At 38.7% G+C, this 16150-nt stretch overlaps 1 protein-coding gene across 7 annotated transcripts in view; it reads right to left on the bottom strand.

Annotated features, from left to right (window-relative positions):
* Positions 1-935: 935 nt before the first annotated feature.
* The window catches only part of Fam122b (family with sequence similarity 122B), a 25816-nt gene continuing 10601 nt past the window's right edge, over positions 936-16150 (bottom strand). For 2 of the 7 annotated variants that reach the window (XM_031360104.1, XM_031360077.1), the window contains exons 8-10: positions 11698-11794; positions 11568-11586; positions 936-2893 (exon numbers count right to left, since the gene is read on the bottom strand). In XM_031360104.1, coding sequence (XP_031215964.1) covers positions 2780-2893; positions 11568-11586; positions 11698-11794 — 230 coding nt within the window. In that variant the 3' untranslated portion in view covers positions 936-2779. Of the gene's footprint in view, positions 3819-11512; positions 11587-11697; positions 11795-16150 lie in introns of all 7 variants that reach the window. The other 5 variants (XM_031360212.1, XM_031360155.1, XM_031360008.1 and 2 more) reach the window with 3 other exon arrangements.

Here is a 16150-nt window from a genome sequence, read left to right on the forward strand (position 1 = left end):
TATGGTTAGAGGGTTCTCACTGTCCAAATCAACTACCAAAGTAATGGTGATGGATTAAAACACACCAAGTAAAATTGGAGCCAGTGAATCTACACAGATGTTAATATATTGTGGCTGGAAAATTCTCTTTCATAGTAAAATACCAGCTAACAAACATTGGAGGAATGATGGGATTAGAGTCACCCATAGGTAGCCACTATGCCATCAGGCCAGAAAAAACATGGATATTCAACTAGGCAAAATTGAAACAGGTCCTCAGATTTAATGGTCATATTGATAGTTGTAACATGGGAGTGGGTGGGTAAAAGGTTTTTCTATTTAGGAAAGTTACTGTGAAGCATTTCATAGTAATAGAGTATCATGCCTACAGAAGTTATGTACACACATGCACACGGATACACAAAGGGTGAGGGCATATATTTAGAAATGTGGCCCAGTATTAAAAATTGGGCACTGAAGTGAACAGTATATGGAAAGGCTTTGGGTGTTCTTGCAGTTTTTCTGGACTTAAGAAATTATTTCACAATGTGCTCTTTTAAATGTAAGTTGTCTATTTCTTTAAAAAGTACTAAAAATAAAATCAAGTGTTTATAATACAAAATATGCATTAAAGTCTTTATTTTTGCCTGTTTATGGAGACTTGTAAAGGTTTTCTTTAAAGATAAACTGAAAGCAAGCAAGAAATAAGTTACCATGGCCAAAGCCATATAAATTGTTGAATGTGACAAAATACTCTTGAAGAATTGACAGATCATGTGGAGAGATTTCTTCTCTGCTGGGATAGACAGCTTGAACTAGAATAGAGCTGCCTATTAGTTTCCGTGTGCGGGATAATCCTTTACTCAAAACTTGACCTATTCCCAGAAACAGAGAATAAGCTCCCGGGATACGGTGACAGAAAATAATATTATCAACAGGAATAAGAGAGGCAGACATTTACGATTCCATCTTTTAATACACGTATATATACTTTATTAAATTCACAATCTTAGGATATACACTAGGTCAACATTTCACAAAACTTTCTATTATTCCAAAAGCAGTTATCATAAAACAGTAATTTATAAGTCAGTCAAGCAAAACCAGTATCCATAAGATTTTTATTATGGTTTCTTTTTTGTAGTAGTTTTCAAATAGAAGCTGAAAATATATGATATAATATGAGAATAGGAAGAAAGAATTTTACTTTATAACAAGATTTCAAATATTAGACTTTATATAAAAATAAAGGGGCACTGTCAACAAAGCTGCTCTGTGGATTAGCATATTACCAGTTTTATTTATTTCAAAATAATCCCTGCACAAACTTAGCTTTCTAATCCATTTAAACAATATAGAAGACAACAATAACAAAAGGTTAGTTTATAACAGAAAAGACAAGAATGTGGTAAAGGAATATGTAGGAAAAAGTGGTGACTGATGATTGGGAGAGAGAAACGGGAGGGAGGGGAGCAAGAGTAATCAGAATGAATTGTATACGTGTAGGGAATTGAAAAAGAATGAATTTAAAACACTCAATTAGAATCATTAGTAAAAGAGTTGATCCAAAACATTAAAGTGAATCCTCCTGCCTCTTTGATCTCATCATAGCATCAGGACAGTTTCAATTTTCTGCTCCGGTTTTACCTTACCATTGAATTTTGAACACAAGTTTAGATATCATCACGTTTCAAAGACTCTTTCTTAACAGTCCTAAATTTGGACTCTAAATTTGAACTGCAAAGTGTCCTTTAAGGCAAATATAGTCAGAAGAGGGAAGGCAGACAAATCTCCTGAAAGAAAAACTCATTTCTTATCACTATGAAGGCAAAAGCCTTTGAATATGGTTCATTAACAGAGTGGATACACCAAGTGCTATCAAAGAAATGTTTCTTTAAAATAGCACACAAGTGAGTGATTCTTATAACAGCACATTTATGTTAGGTTTGGAGGATTATGAGCTTTTCATAGGCTAAAGAAACATGGGAACTCAAGCCAGTAATAGCTGTTATGACAGTGATTACAATGTGAACTTAAGACCTGATTCTATAATGGAACTGCAGCAAGCTAAGTGATGTTCTCTGATAATTAGAAGAGAGGTTTTGCTTCGAGCTCACTAATGTCTAGTCTGTAAATACTTTCAAACCACCTCCAAGGATTTTAGATTTCAAAAGACTCATGTTTAATCATTTTCTGTTTGTTTCTTACATTCACATTATTATCACGATTCTAGTGGGAATATTAAACAAATAGTCCATCCACCAGATTGAACATTAAAAGAAATCTAACAACACAAACATTGCACTATTACACTATTACACTATTTCTAGTGTAATACATACATAATACTGCCACAATAGATCACACTTGGATTTCTCACATATTTCAGTCAGGAGTTTTCTTTTGTAAAATTTACAGAGTATATGTTACGTCACACTGCATATACACTGCTTAGAGCTCAAAAAACTTCTGGAAGCAGAGGGCACAGTAGCACTGACCTTTTCAGCTCCTCAAAGCTTCCTTCACCGATATTAAGATATTAAACTGACCTCTACAGGGCAACAAGAACAAGAAGAGGGTTCTGACTCTAGCACAGCACAAAACCCAAAAATACCAGGTCACCACATGACAGAACAAACTCAAGGACAACAAGGAACCAGGAAAAAAAATCAAACAGAATAGCACTCACATACAGAAAGCTTCCATTTCCACGAGACCCTACGACACATGTCCCCTACACGACGGCAATGTACTCCAAGGCACCTAAGGCCTCATAATACTCCCCAAGACACTGACAGCTTCATGGATGCTTGCTTGCTTTTGTACAGTGGTTTGTGTAAATAACTATTCGTTCATTTGTAGATGCTCCACACATCTGGTCAAGGCAGGAATTTCTTCTCCTTGATAACACCACCTAGAAATATCAACAATATTTTATATATTCCTTAAGGCACCAGGTTTGGGGAGAGAAATAGCAACTGTGGTAGCAAAGTCCTAAGAACCTGAGGTGACTAATGCAGGCATCCTGTAAGTCTAGTTCATTCTATATTCTAAAGTCAGTCTTCACTGCATACATTCCAATAGCAAAGAAGCAAGAATGGTGGTGATGGAAGCGACTATGGGTTTCTTCCCCTCGGTGAGAAATGGCAAGGAAGCAGCTCAAACAGGCAAGGGAAACAAAACAATGTACTTTCAAGCTGATGCAGACAAAATGAAAATTTGATATAATCAAAAACAATTTGAATATTACCATGAAATAAAGAGATGGGAAAGTATGTAGTCAACAGAGAATTTTTATAAATCTCTCAAGCAAGAGAATTTCTGATCAACTCTGTTTTGCCACTGCTAGGAAAAAAGCACAATTATAGAGAATATTATGCATGAATGCTCCCCTTAAATGTTTGAAAGTAGGTGCTCTTTGAGGCACTAGGGAAAAAGTCCTCCAAGCAATCAGAAATGTGTATTTGAGATTTAGTCATCAAACGCAAAATGAGATCAGCCCAAACAGATGTTAGTAAAGTGACTCTGCTTGCAAAATTGAACTTTAGAGGGGAGATGCCCAGAAATAGGAGCATCGTCGGAATGGTTGCGATCTGCTGAACTTTAATCCCCACTGTGGATCAAAGTTCTCCGCATTCCTCACTCAATGTTTTATGTGAGAAACAGCCAAAACACTCAATCAGAAATGGTTAAGTCACTTGGGTGAGAGATCATCCATCAAGATGAGCGAAGAACATGAATCGGAGCATGCTACTGGAGACTCTGCGGGAGCGCTGCCTGTAGCCAGTGAGTCTGAGGCCAAGCCACTGCGGATACTACTGCCATCCAAAATATCTGAACTGAGGACAAAGCAAAAAGAATTATAAGCGAATGCATGGACCAGGGTCAACAGAACATGCAATGACATGATCTCAAGAACACACGCATCAGTACAGCATTGGTAAATAAAAAGAAGCATAAAGGCTACAGCACTGAAATGCATACTACACCATGTTGAGAGACCTGTGAAATTCATAAAACCACAGAAACCCAAAGGGAGACTTGCTACACTGCCCCATATAACTTGATTATCCCTCTGGAGGCACATGACTATCTGACATATGATAACTGTTCTTCTTGACATGCCAGGTTTATTGTGAGGGGGGTTCCCGAACTCTGTCTAAAATATTTCTATCTTCATAGTTATCTTCTTACCTTTCAAGAGTCTTAGAGCAAGAATAACTTCTGTTATTAATAGTTAGTAAGCTATCTGTTCTCAAACTTGCTGAGTGTATCTTCAGAAATATTACTTCTATTTTTGAGGAAAGTCTTTCAACTGCCCGAAAACTGACCATTTTGCTTGCCTACTCCCAAGACGCTTCAAGGCAAATATTTTGAATGATTTCCCTGTCTAACTACATGTCTTCATTATTCTTCTCATTTTATGAATCTGTTTTCCTGTTTCCTCACAGACCCAAAGATCCCCTGCTATCCCAAAAAGTCTCCTTTTGCTCCCTCTCAGTTCCTCTCCAGCTAAGCTTCTGAAATGCTCTCTTCTTACAGTCCCCATCGTGTCTCTTTAATCCAAACAACTGGCCTCTGTTCTCATCTTCCCTCTGAAACTGATTTGGGCACCAAGGGCCTCCATAAGCCATCCCAGGAACATGCTTTCCAACCAGACCAGATGCTCACTGTTCCAAGAAATCAACCTTGGCTTGCCTTGAAAACCTGGCTTCTTCATACTTTTTATGGAACCAAAAACCTCTGCTTGATATCAAGCTGCTTTTCTTGCTTCAGTTCCCAGGGATTGTAGATCTATGCTCTGTATTTGCCTTGAATGTACTCATTCACTTCTTCTAGTATTTACTAAGTGTCTGCTAAGTGTAGAAGGTATGTAGATACTTGAAGGACAATGATGTGAAGGACAGACAAGGTCCCCAGCCTCACTGAATTTACAGGATAGTAGAGGAGACAGAGATTTAAATATTCAGGCTCATATGAAGATAATTACACCTTGTGACATGAGTGATGAATGGAAAAGGATACAGGGGGTATGAGACATTTGGGTAACCTGATCTGTCCTGTAACAGTGAAGGGATTCTCAGAGGGGAGATTTGTGTTCTCACGTGAAGGATGAGCAGGCATTAACCCGGGAGGGTTAGGAAGAGGCAAGGATATAGTCAAGAGAACACAGTGACAGATGAACTAAAGGAGTAGTCGGCAGTTTAAGTTTACACAGACACTTTTTTATTTTTTGAAATGGAAGAAAAACAGAATTAGAGAAGGAATTATGACTCAAGGAAGTATGGGTTCTAGTTTGCCACCAGCCCCTTGGCAAAACTCCATTTGTTCTAATAGGTGGAATCGAAATGTTACACCTTTAATATTATTTGTGTAAGTTTCCAAGTTGGTTTCTCTCCACTATAAAGAAGCTTCTAGTACATTTGTAAGTCTCAGACCTACACTGTCCTCCTGAGAAGCAACTATTCCTCTCCTGTATCTCTACTCATGTGAAATGTCATGTCTCTCTTTCCTGAGTTTACCTGCAGTGCTAAGGGTGAGGCCTGGGTCCTCATGCACACTGGGCAAGCATGTTACCACTGAAGCTACACCATAGTCCCCTCTGCCAACTCTTCCTGTTGCCTGTGGGTTGTTTTTAGGTGGAGGCAGATTACAAATAGGTTTTGGAAGACTAAAATTAAAAACTAGAAATAGTATCATCCACATTACTTCTACACTATGCACATGGCTGTCAAATGCATCATTAATAATATCACTTTTAAGGAAGAAGTCTGGAAAACTAAGTTGGCTCTGATATTTGCTAAACCACATGGCCAAATGGTCCAAAACTATGAATTATTCAACAACTGAAAAAAAGTTTGCACAGATAATCCAAGACACTGGAAAATCAAAAGGACCTTTTTATTTGCCTTTGGAACATATGTGAATTTTCCTCTGCAGCTTTTTGCCTAGACTAATATTAAAATGAATTGACTTTCCTAAAGCACATATTGGCTGAGCAGCACAAGGGCACGCTCTATGCCATTTGGCCCGAAAAAAAAAAAAGACTCAGATTAAAATGTGGCCACTGTGCAGATAATCTTAAGATAAAGAAAGAATTTCTTATTGCAAGCAGCAGGGTGAGAGCGAGCCCAGGACTAGAAGATTTTATTTGTACCAAGACCTGCTAGCTTAGGTGACTCCTGTATTCATTCCAAAACAAAATAAGACTGTGCAGTGAAATGTTTTTCCTAACCTTGTTGATTACTTACTAGAAAAAAAGCTGAGAGAGACATTACCAACTAGAAAAACCCTGGATATTTCAAAATGTCTTCTCCACCAGTACACATGAAAGTCTCTATTTTTTTTCTCACTGTCAGAAAAATGGCATAGCTATACTTTGTCTCCACCACAATTTAGCTCCAAAACATTGTAAAGCTTAAAGTAGATACTGCCACTGAACTAAGACTGGGTTTCTGTTCTAGTTAACCTGGCAGAACAACACATGGTCATGGAAGCTGAGGCTGCAGGCCATGTCATCCCCATCATTAACTAGGTCTATATAGAACAGGACTTGTGCAACTGTGTAATCCACAGGGATTACTGTGTGAAGATAAATTGTATGGATTGCCATTACATCATATACCAGAGCTTCTAAAAGCAACGGAGTCTGTTCCAATTTGAGTTTTTTATTTCCTCCCATAACCTTTGATGAGAGTGCTAATGGTAATGAGCCTTACTTTCACTAGAGGCCCACAGCTAGACAATCATAGGAAAGAGAAGTTAATTCAGACTAGACATAGGACTCTGTGAATTGAAAATAAACTAATTCATCCTAGCCAGGACTGGTGTGGTGAGATGGCTCAGTGGGTAGGAGTACTTGCTGCCAAACCTGATGACCTGAGTTCAAAGGACAGAACCAACGCCTGATCTCTACATTTTCATGCCCCACATAAATAAATAAGTAAGTAAGTAAGTAAATAATAAAATAAACGTAGAAAATTATCTAGGCATGGTGACAGATGTCCGTAATCCCAGCATTTCAGAGGCAGAAGTAGGAGTACCAAGAGTTCAAGATCATCATCCTCGGCTACACAGTGACTTTAAGGCTAGCTTTGGATAGAGTAAGAATTATACCTAAAAAAGTTTAAAAATAATAATGATAACTAGAGTGTGATAGCACATACCTGTAGGCACAGAACTCATGAGGCTGGGGCAGGGAAATCTGAAGTTCAAGACTAGACTGGGCTACATACTAAATTTCAGACCAGTCTGGGCTATGTAATGAGAAAACTCAAAACTATAAACTTCACTCAAAATGTTAATATTAACCATCACATTAAGCGCGGATGCACTGGGCATGAAAACTCAAGAATTTTCCCTCTTATGGGCAAAATGGGGTACCACTTAATCTTTACCACAGGGCTAGGGAGCCTGAAAATACCTTAGTTTGCTCTGTAGTGCTACAGACACACATAGTCTTATTCCCAGCTGAATGAGGAACAGAAGGGGAATTTTTAATATGAAAAAAATCAATCAAAGTACCATACAAGGCATACTTCTAAATTACACACAAACTCTTGATGTTCACAAAGACTAAACATAAAATGACATCATTCCAGCTTTGTAGTTAGCAAAGTTCCCTTCATTCTGCTGATAGTAACTTCAGGATTTTGTATTTTTAGGGGAAAAAAAAGGAAATAAAAAGTATGCCCAAATGGACACAAAGCCTAAATGGGTTTACATTCAAAGTTCTAATTTAATTTATACTTCAAAGATGTCAGATTTTAAAGATTATTCAGTAGCACATAAACTTTAAAGACTATTAAATGTATCTCTTCCTTCTTTTTGTGGTACGGGACAGGGAATAAAGAAAAGTTTAAGAAGATGAGATCATATCTGCTAGTTCTCAGATCTTTGAGATACTCTAGAAAAGAAAGAACCCTTATTTCATTATCAAGTATACTGCCATGTTTAGCAGCAGAAATAAGGACACAGGTGGTTCCTATCTCTGTCCCCATTTCTAAGACTATGGGTGACTGATTTTGACCAACTGAACTGCATTAAGAGACAGATGTTTCTGAAAATGCAGAATCCAGATTCAATACTAAGAGTAACTCACACAAAATTTATTACTGTAGACATAAATGTCAGCATCCTCAGTATATAAGGTGCCCCACAGATCTTAATACAATTTTAAGCTTTAAGATCCTTTGAGACTTCACAAATTCAACGAAAAACATTACTTGAAAGTTAATTAACTGCTTTTGCAAGGCTTGGGTATGTATTTGTATGTGTAGTGCATTCACGTGTGTGCGCATGAATATTCATGCTCATCACTGCTTGTGTAGAGAGACCAGAGGCCAGAGGCTATTAGGTGGACTGCTTTATCGCTGTGTCTTAGCCCTGGAGTTTCCTGTTTCTTGGCTATGCTGGCTGAACAGTAAGCACCAGTGATGCAGCTGTTTCTTCCTCTTCCCCCAAGCACTGGAGCTATAGTGTGTGCGTGGCCATGCCTGGCTCTCATGTAGGTGCTACAGATGGATTGTGTGTGTGCTACATGCATGTGTGGGCAGAGAGGAGGCCGTTGGCTGTCATGCTTACACAGCAAGTGTTCTGACCCACTGAGCCATCTTTCTAGCTGTTGGTTTTGTTTTGACTGGGGGAGGGGAGTCTTCCTATGGAACCAAGGCTGAAAACTCCTCGGCTCTAGGATCCTCTCACCTAGCTTCCTGAGTACGCAGGGTGATAGACAGGTGCCACTAGACATGGCTAACACATGGCAACTTCATTTTTGTGAATTGCGAAGAATAAGTTTCTTTATTAGTCAGTACTTGAGCCATGCTTCGATGGTCTATAAATGATTACAAATTAGGCAGATATCTTTTGGGTGATGTTTTTTTCTGTTCTGCTTTTTTTTGGTTTGTTTTTGGAACAAGGTAATCATGTAACCACGGCTGGTCTCGAACTTACCATATAACTGAAGCCACCCATTCACTTTAAGTTTCATTTAACATTAATGTCCATGTCTCCAGGACTTGCACAGCTATTACAGGTTTATTCATGGTTTGCAACAAAAGCACGGCTGGAGCCAACTAAGGCTGTGCTTAAAACATGGCTGCCCACACAAGGACTGAGAACCGCCAATAAATACTGGGACTTTTCCTTTTCTTTCTTGTTTCATTTTGCTTTGAATTTTGGTATTGCTGTGGTTCAAACTCAGGGCGGTAAGCCTGCTAGAGAAGTGTTCTATTACTGGGCTATGCCTTCCTGTTTTTCTTTTGTTTGATACAGTCTTACTTAATAGCTGAGGCTATTCTGTTTCACTATGTAGCTTAGGCTGGCCTCCAACATGGCAGCCTGCCTCAGCCTTCATTGCACTAGGATTACAGGCCAGTGCTACCACAACCAGCTCCCTAGCCTTGCTTTCTAATTTGCATGAACTTCTTTTGCTGTTTTGTGGCAATGTAAAAAAAGACATACAATATAAATATATATAAATCTCACCATGCATTTTTTGCCATACTGGATATAGACCATAGAGCCTTGTGTAAGCTAAGCATGCACTCTACCACTGAATTATACACCCAGCTCCTCATTATCTTTGGTTTCTGCTTGACAGAATGTTGCATGAACTTTTTCTTCATTGGCTCACTTGATAAACAACTGGATATGCAAATCTATTTATAGTCATGTGCCTATACTCACACTTTATCATAAAAGCCACATGCAATTTGCAGCAGGTATATACTTTCATCCACTCGTCCTCTTGACCAGCTTCAAGAATTGCTCTTTGCGATCTCTACATAACTGGGAAGACACTCTGTACCAAAATTAACACACTGAGCTACCAAGGACACACAGAGACAGTGGAAGACACAAACAGGAATGATTTAGAAGGCATGCCAACAGTACCAGTCAGCAAGCCTCTTGAAAGATAATAAGCTAGGACTTGCTCACCTTGAAGCGCAAGTTATCCTAAATAAAATAATACATATGGAATTTGGAAGAAGGAATTGTCAACCCTTACATGAGTGAGTGGCTTTTATAGTTTTTCCATTTGGAGAGTATTTTTAAAGTCTGTGCCCCTACGAGTTTTTTAAAAAAGGATTCTCATCTTTAAAATAGGGCTGGTGAGATGGCTCAGTGGGTAAGAGCACTGACTGCTCTTCCAAAGGCCCTGAGTTTGGATCCCAGCAACCACATCGTGGCTCACAACCACCCGTAATGAGTTGTAACACCCTCTTCTGGTGCGTCTGAAGACAGCTACAGTATATTACGCTGGAGCGAGCAGGGCCAGATGGAGCAGGGCCGTCCTGAGTTCAATTCCCAGCAGCCACATGATGGCTCATGGCCATCTGTACAGCTACAGTGTACTCATACATATAAAAATAAATAAATACATCTTTAAAAAAACCCAGGGAATAGAAAGGCCTAGAAGGTGTTACACAACTGTATATAGAATATGGGTACTCAACAAGTTGACAAGAATATCCTGAAAGATTACAAAATATTACCTAGGAACTGCTACTATGCCTTCCTCCCAGATGTCTGTCAGCATCTAATTGCTCAACTTCAAGAATAGGAAAAGAAGTCAATTCTCTCATAAAACACTGAAAAACCCTTATAATTACAGACCTAAACTAGAATGAGAATGACTATCAGTCATGTGACCTGGACTGTAAGAATTGGAAACTCTTACTCCAATTTTTTTTTGTTGTTTTTATTTTTTTTTGAGACAGGGTTTCTCTGTGTAGCTCTGGCTGTCCTGGAACTCACTCTGTAGACCAGGCTGGCCTTGAACTCAGAAATCCTCCTGCCTCTGCCTCCCAAGTGCTAGGATTATAAAGGCGTGCGCCGCTACCACCTGCCAGAAACTCCCATCTTAATGAGCATTGTGATTGACTACTATAAATTTTCTAAAAAGATTTTTACCACACTAGATCACATTACTTAATAAATAGCACAGGCATAATGTTTTGAATGTGAAATGGCCCACGCCAGCTCATGTGTTGAATGCTTGGTTGCCTGGGTACTGGCACTGTTTTGGGTGGCAGAAACTTTAGGAGGAACCTATTTGGAGCAGGGAAGCTACTGGGGGCGTGAACATGAAAGTCATACCCAGTTCCCTTTCTCTCTGCTTCCTGGCTTTTATGAGGGCAGCAGCCCCTGCCAGATGTTCCTACTGCCATGATGACCTGCATCACCATAGGCCCAGAATCAAGAGAGTCTGAGAACATCAGACTGAAACCTCTAAAACCATGAGCAGAAATAAATCTTTCCTCCCTTGTTTATGACAAGGGCTTTGTCACAGTGATCCAAAGTTCAACTGATACACGTAGTTAAGATGTAGCCATCTCTTATAAGTGACCAGCATGGAACATGAAATGCAAGCAAAGCAGTGATAATCAATGTCCATTCTCTCCACGGTAACCCAGAGGTTCTTTCTCAGACTAGTCAGTTGATGATACTACACTACCCCACCCCATCCATTGAGAATGGCTGACCTAACAGAGGCTAGGAACAAAATTAAAGGTACAAAAAGGATACATACACTTCCAAAGTAGTACTTGGGCTTTCAGAGGACCTGGTCATTCAAAATCACTTACACCTCCGTGGAGACTCCCCCTATGTGAGCATGGATTATATTTTACATTATCTCAATATTCTTTCAATGTGGTTCTTTTCAAATGTGAGTCAAACCCTAATAGTTTTTTTTTTTTTAAATTTCATTTTTACCATGAACTGAAATCAGACAACTGTGGAGGATCTGTAGACGGCACGCTGGTGGTGCCCTGGAAGGGTCTCTTAGGCTGGCTTTCCATCTCCATTTCCCCTACGACAAAAAAAAAATATAGCTACCATAAAACAATTTTACAAACACAGGGCTGGTGCTAAATGATGGTGATATTTGCTTAGTCAAATGAGACTACCTTTAGCTATTATGTAAAAGCTCCGGAATGTGCCAGGAATCTAGAGTTCTCAAGACTCAAGCCAGAAGATCAAGAGTTCAAGCCTGCATTACATATCTACTCCCAGCTCACACCATAGAAGATCATCTCTCAAAATAGTCCCTACATAACAGTCATTTTCCTATGTGCTTTAACATAAAAGAAATATACCTCTATATACTTTGACCAAATATTAGTAACTTTAATTTTCATGCATTACGCACAACATGTTTTATACACATAGACACACACTTTAATAAAAGAGAACAATGATTTTATCAGATAACTTAAATAAAAACTAACCAATGGTGGAAATGAAGTAGGTATTCCCAAATAGTTAAAACTCCCAGCAAATAGTTTGTGACTAGCAAAGAATACTTATTTTATATCTTTTAATGTCTTAACATTTCTTGAGGCAGCAACAAAATGTATTTTTTGATAGGGTGGAAACTAGAAGGTTGAGGTGGATGGTATACTAAAAATAGAAATGCACTTGAAAGTACAGCTTTCAGAAAGCAATGAGAGTAACCCAGTTCACACATTTGGAAGGCCTCTGGTTTACTCGGCCTATAGCTTTTCACTAGTAATCATGTAAGAGCATCAACAGGGATAGTGCTTAACATTGGCTGCTAACCACTGAGGGTTGTTCGCCTCTTCACTCTGCCCAAAGCTCTGCTTTTCTTTTTAAATGTGTATGTTTTTAAAATTTGATGGTGTTTATCTGAGCTTTAAAATAGAATAGATAAGACAATTTAAGATAGATGTGAATATGTCTGTAACCCAGCATTTGGGAGCAACTGAGCTACCCAGAAAGCCAGAGCAGCCTGAGCTTCAGAGTACAACCCTGTCTCAAAAGAAGCAAGCAAAAATTACTGAGCCTGTCTATACCATGGAATGGAACTTAAAATTATATGAAGTACTTATGACAGAAAAAGATCCAAGAAGAACACATGTAGCCTTCATTTTCCCCTATTATGAATTAAATCTTATTATTTTTCTTCTGGAGCTACTTTGAAAATTACTAAAGTTCATAAAAGCTATGTTTCTTAGCTTGCTTTGTTCAGTGCTTTAATATGCAGCTTTGAAACTACAGGGTTTTAAAGTCTAGCAAAGAAGCCCTCCACCTACTGGCAAGTATTGGAATAGCTACTAAACAAACACTCCCTTTACTTTCTGGACAGATTTTACTTTAATAATAGCAACAATAATAGCTTTAGCTTAAACTGTACTTTCACCTAGTACTCCTGAGAACATTCCTAAGGTTATAAATAATTACTTGCAAGATTAAATAGACCTTATTCACTAAATACAATTATTGACACTATCAGGATGTACTTTCCAAAGCATACCATTTTTAATATTTTTTGAGAATTCCATATATGTATAAAATTAAATATTACACTCACTGCCAATTTCCCTCTCCTACTCTCCATGTCCCCATTCCATTTTCATGTCTTCCTTATTACTTTTATAACCTACTAAGTCCAGTTAGTGTTTTTTATATGTTCATGAGTTTGGGGCTGTCCATTAGAATATGGGCAACTTATACTACAAACATCCTCCTGCCTCTGACTTACAAATATGTGCAACAACATGCTGGGTACATCCTCCCCATACCTCACCTCTGGGCCTTCTTGTCTCCCCTACCCTCTTTCTTTCATAAACAAGGTTTCATGTATCCATCCTAGGCTGGTTTTGAACTTCCCAGTTAGCAGAGAATGACCTCCTGATCTCCCTGCCTCCACCCACCAAGTGCTGTGATTACAAGCATGCCACAGTCGAGAGGCAAGTCTGCTTTTCCTACATGCTGGGCAAGTATTCTACCAATTATGCTATCCCCTCAGCCCTATTTGATTTTTTTGAGGCTGAGCCTCATGAGGCCAAGTTGATCTTGAAATCACTATGAAAAAGAGGAATGATCTTGAATTCTTAATCCCCCTGTTTCCACTACCCAAGTGCTATGGTTACACAGTTGTGTGGTGCCATACGACTCTTTAGTGCCTTAATTCTAAGTTGTCTTAAATATACTACTACTGAATTTTGTATGGGCTAGAACTAGAAAGACTTCACCAACACCATTTTCCAAGTATTACTTTATTGGTCCTGAAGGTGATCTGAATTGCTTATTTTTGAGGGTTTATAAAACATATTTGTTTATTTTATGTGTGTGAATGTTTTACCTTCGTATATACATGTGCATGGCATGCCTGATGCCTGCAGAAGGTACAAGGTACACGGGGAGGTATCAGATCCTGTGGACTAGAATTGAATCCAGGTCTTGTAAGAGCAGTAGTCACCCCAGCCACTGAACCTTCTCTTTAGCCTGCCCTCCCCACTTTTTGGTTTCTTGACACAGTTTCACTATGTCCAGGTTGGCCTAGAACTTACAATGCCCAGGATAGCCCAAGTCCTGGTAGTCCTATTGTCTTAGCCTTCCAAGTACAGGATTCCAGGAATAAATCTCCACACTAAGCTGAACTGCTTTTTTAAAATATTAAAGATTTATTTTTATTATTTTTAACTATGTGTGTGCGTCTGCATTCGTATTGGCATGTGCATGAGTGGAAGAGCCTTGGGGGCCAGCAGTATCAGAATCGCCCTGGATCTGAAGTTACAGGTGGCTGTAAGCTACCTAAGGTAGGTGCTAGAAACAGAACTCAGGTCCTTTACAAGAGCACTATGCACCCTTAACCACTGAACCATCTGTTCAGACCCTGAATTGCTGTTTTTCTTAAGGCAATTGCTAAAACTCTTCTTTAAAATGGCATTTGCTTATACCTGCAGCTAAGTACTTTCCTCTAGCAATTCTAGTATTTCAGCTTTTATATTAAGGTCTTTGATCAATTTTGAATTGCTTTTTTGTAAAGGATGGAAGATATGGATCTAGTTTCATTCTTCTGCATATAGATGTCCAGTTTTCCCTGTAGCACTTGCTAAAGAGGCTGTTATTTTTTCTCCAATGTATGTTTGGGACACCTTTAAAAAATTAGGTAGATGTGGGCCGGAGAGATGCTCTGTGCTTAAGAGCATTTACAGCACTAGCAAAGGACCTGGGTTTGGTTCTTAGCATCCAGTGGTGGCTCACAGTCATCAGCACAGTCTCTGGCTCCAATCCCAGAGGACCCAATGCCCTCTGTGCTCTGCACAGGCACTTCATACATGTGATGCACATATAGGTAGATAAAAATCTTTTAAAAATTATGTATGAGTAACTATGTGGGTCTGTGAAACCTGGAGATCCCATGATGACATTTTTATATATGTGCATTTATGTGTAAGTGAGGGTGTGGGTATAGAATATGAAACTAGAAAAAGGTCTAAGAAGAAAAAAAGAGGTCTTCAGTGGAGAGCAGAAAAGGGTGGTCAAAGATACAAATAAGAAAAGCACCAAGAAAGTCGGATGGTAGAGGAGGAACAACAGAACTAAGTATGTGTAAAACACCTAAAGAAACACATTACTTTCTATGCTGACCCAAAAAAGAAAAAGAAAACTAGGTGAATGTGGTTAGCACCCACCTAGAATCACAATTAGGAGATAGAAAGCCAAATGACCAAGAGTTCGAGGCCAGCCTTGGGCTATGTAGTGAGTTCATTGGCAGCGTGAGTGACAGTAAGACTGTATCAAAACCAAACCAAACCAAACCACTAATAACAAAAAGCAAAATAAAATGGTGCCTGGCACTTGTAATCATACAGTCAAACTGCCAGGAATAATGACTAACCCAGTATCAAATATCTCAGCCATGTTTAAAGAGACAGATGCTGTCAAGGGCCTTGCAGAGCCATCTCCAATGACTGCTGACTGAGAAAACTTTAGTGCTCTGTGCGTCAGAAGAAGCTATCGAGAGAGCACCAGGATACATAAAAAACTTTACAGACTGCAATATTTAAAAACTTGACTTTGCTGACAAATACTTTGCTGATAGGGAAGTGAATTCCACCTGAGCAAATTCCATGTCTACAGATCTATCTACTATGCCACTGTAGATTTCTGCACACAGGTCAAATTGTATATCTCTTAGATTCAGATCACTGAAAAGCAATTATTTTTGGAATATACATTGATAACATGAATATAAGAATATGATTAATATATGAATTATACAAATATAGACAACATAAAACGGCAATTTATATAACTTAAGAACCCATAGAACATGTTGAAAATATTTAACATTTCTTTAGAAAAAAAGTAATTCTATGCTGGGCAGTGGTGGTGCACACCTTTAATCCCAGCACTT

This window comes from Mastomys coucha, chromosome X (genome assembly GCF_008632895.1).
Source record: "Mastomys coucha isolate ucsf_1 chromosome X, UCSF_Mcou_1, whole genome shotgun sequence".
NCBI classification, from domain to species: Eukaryota; Metazoa; Chordata; class Mammalia; order Rodentia; family Muridae; genus Mastomys; species Mastomys coucha.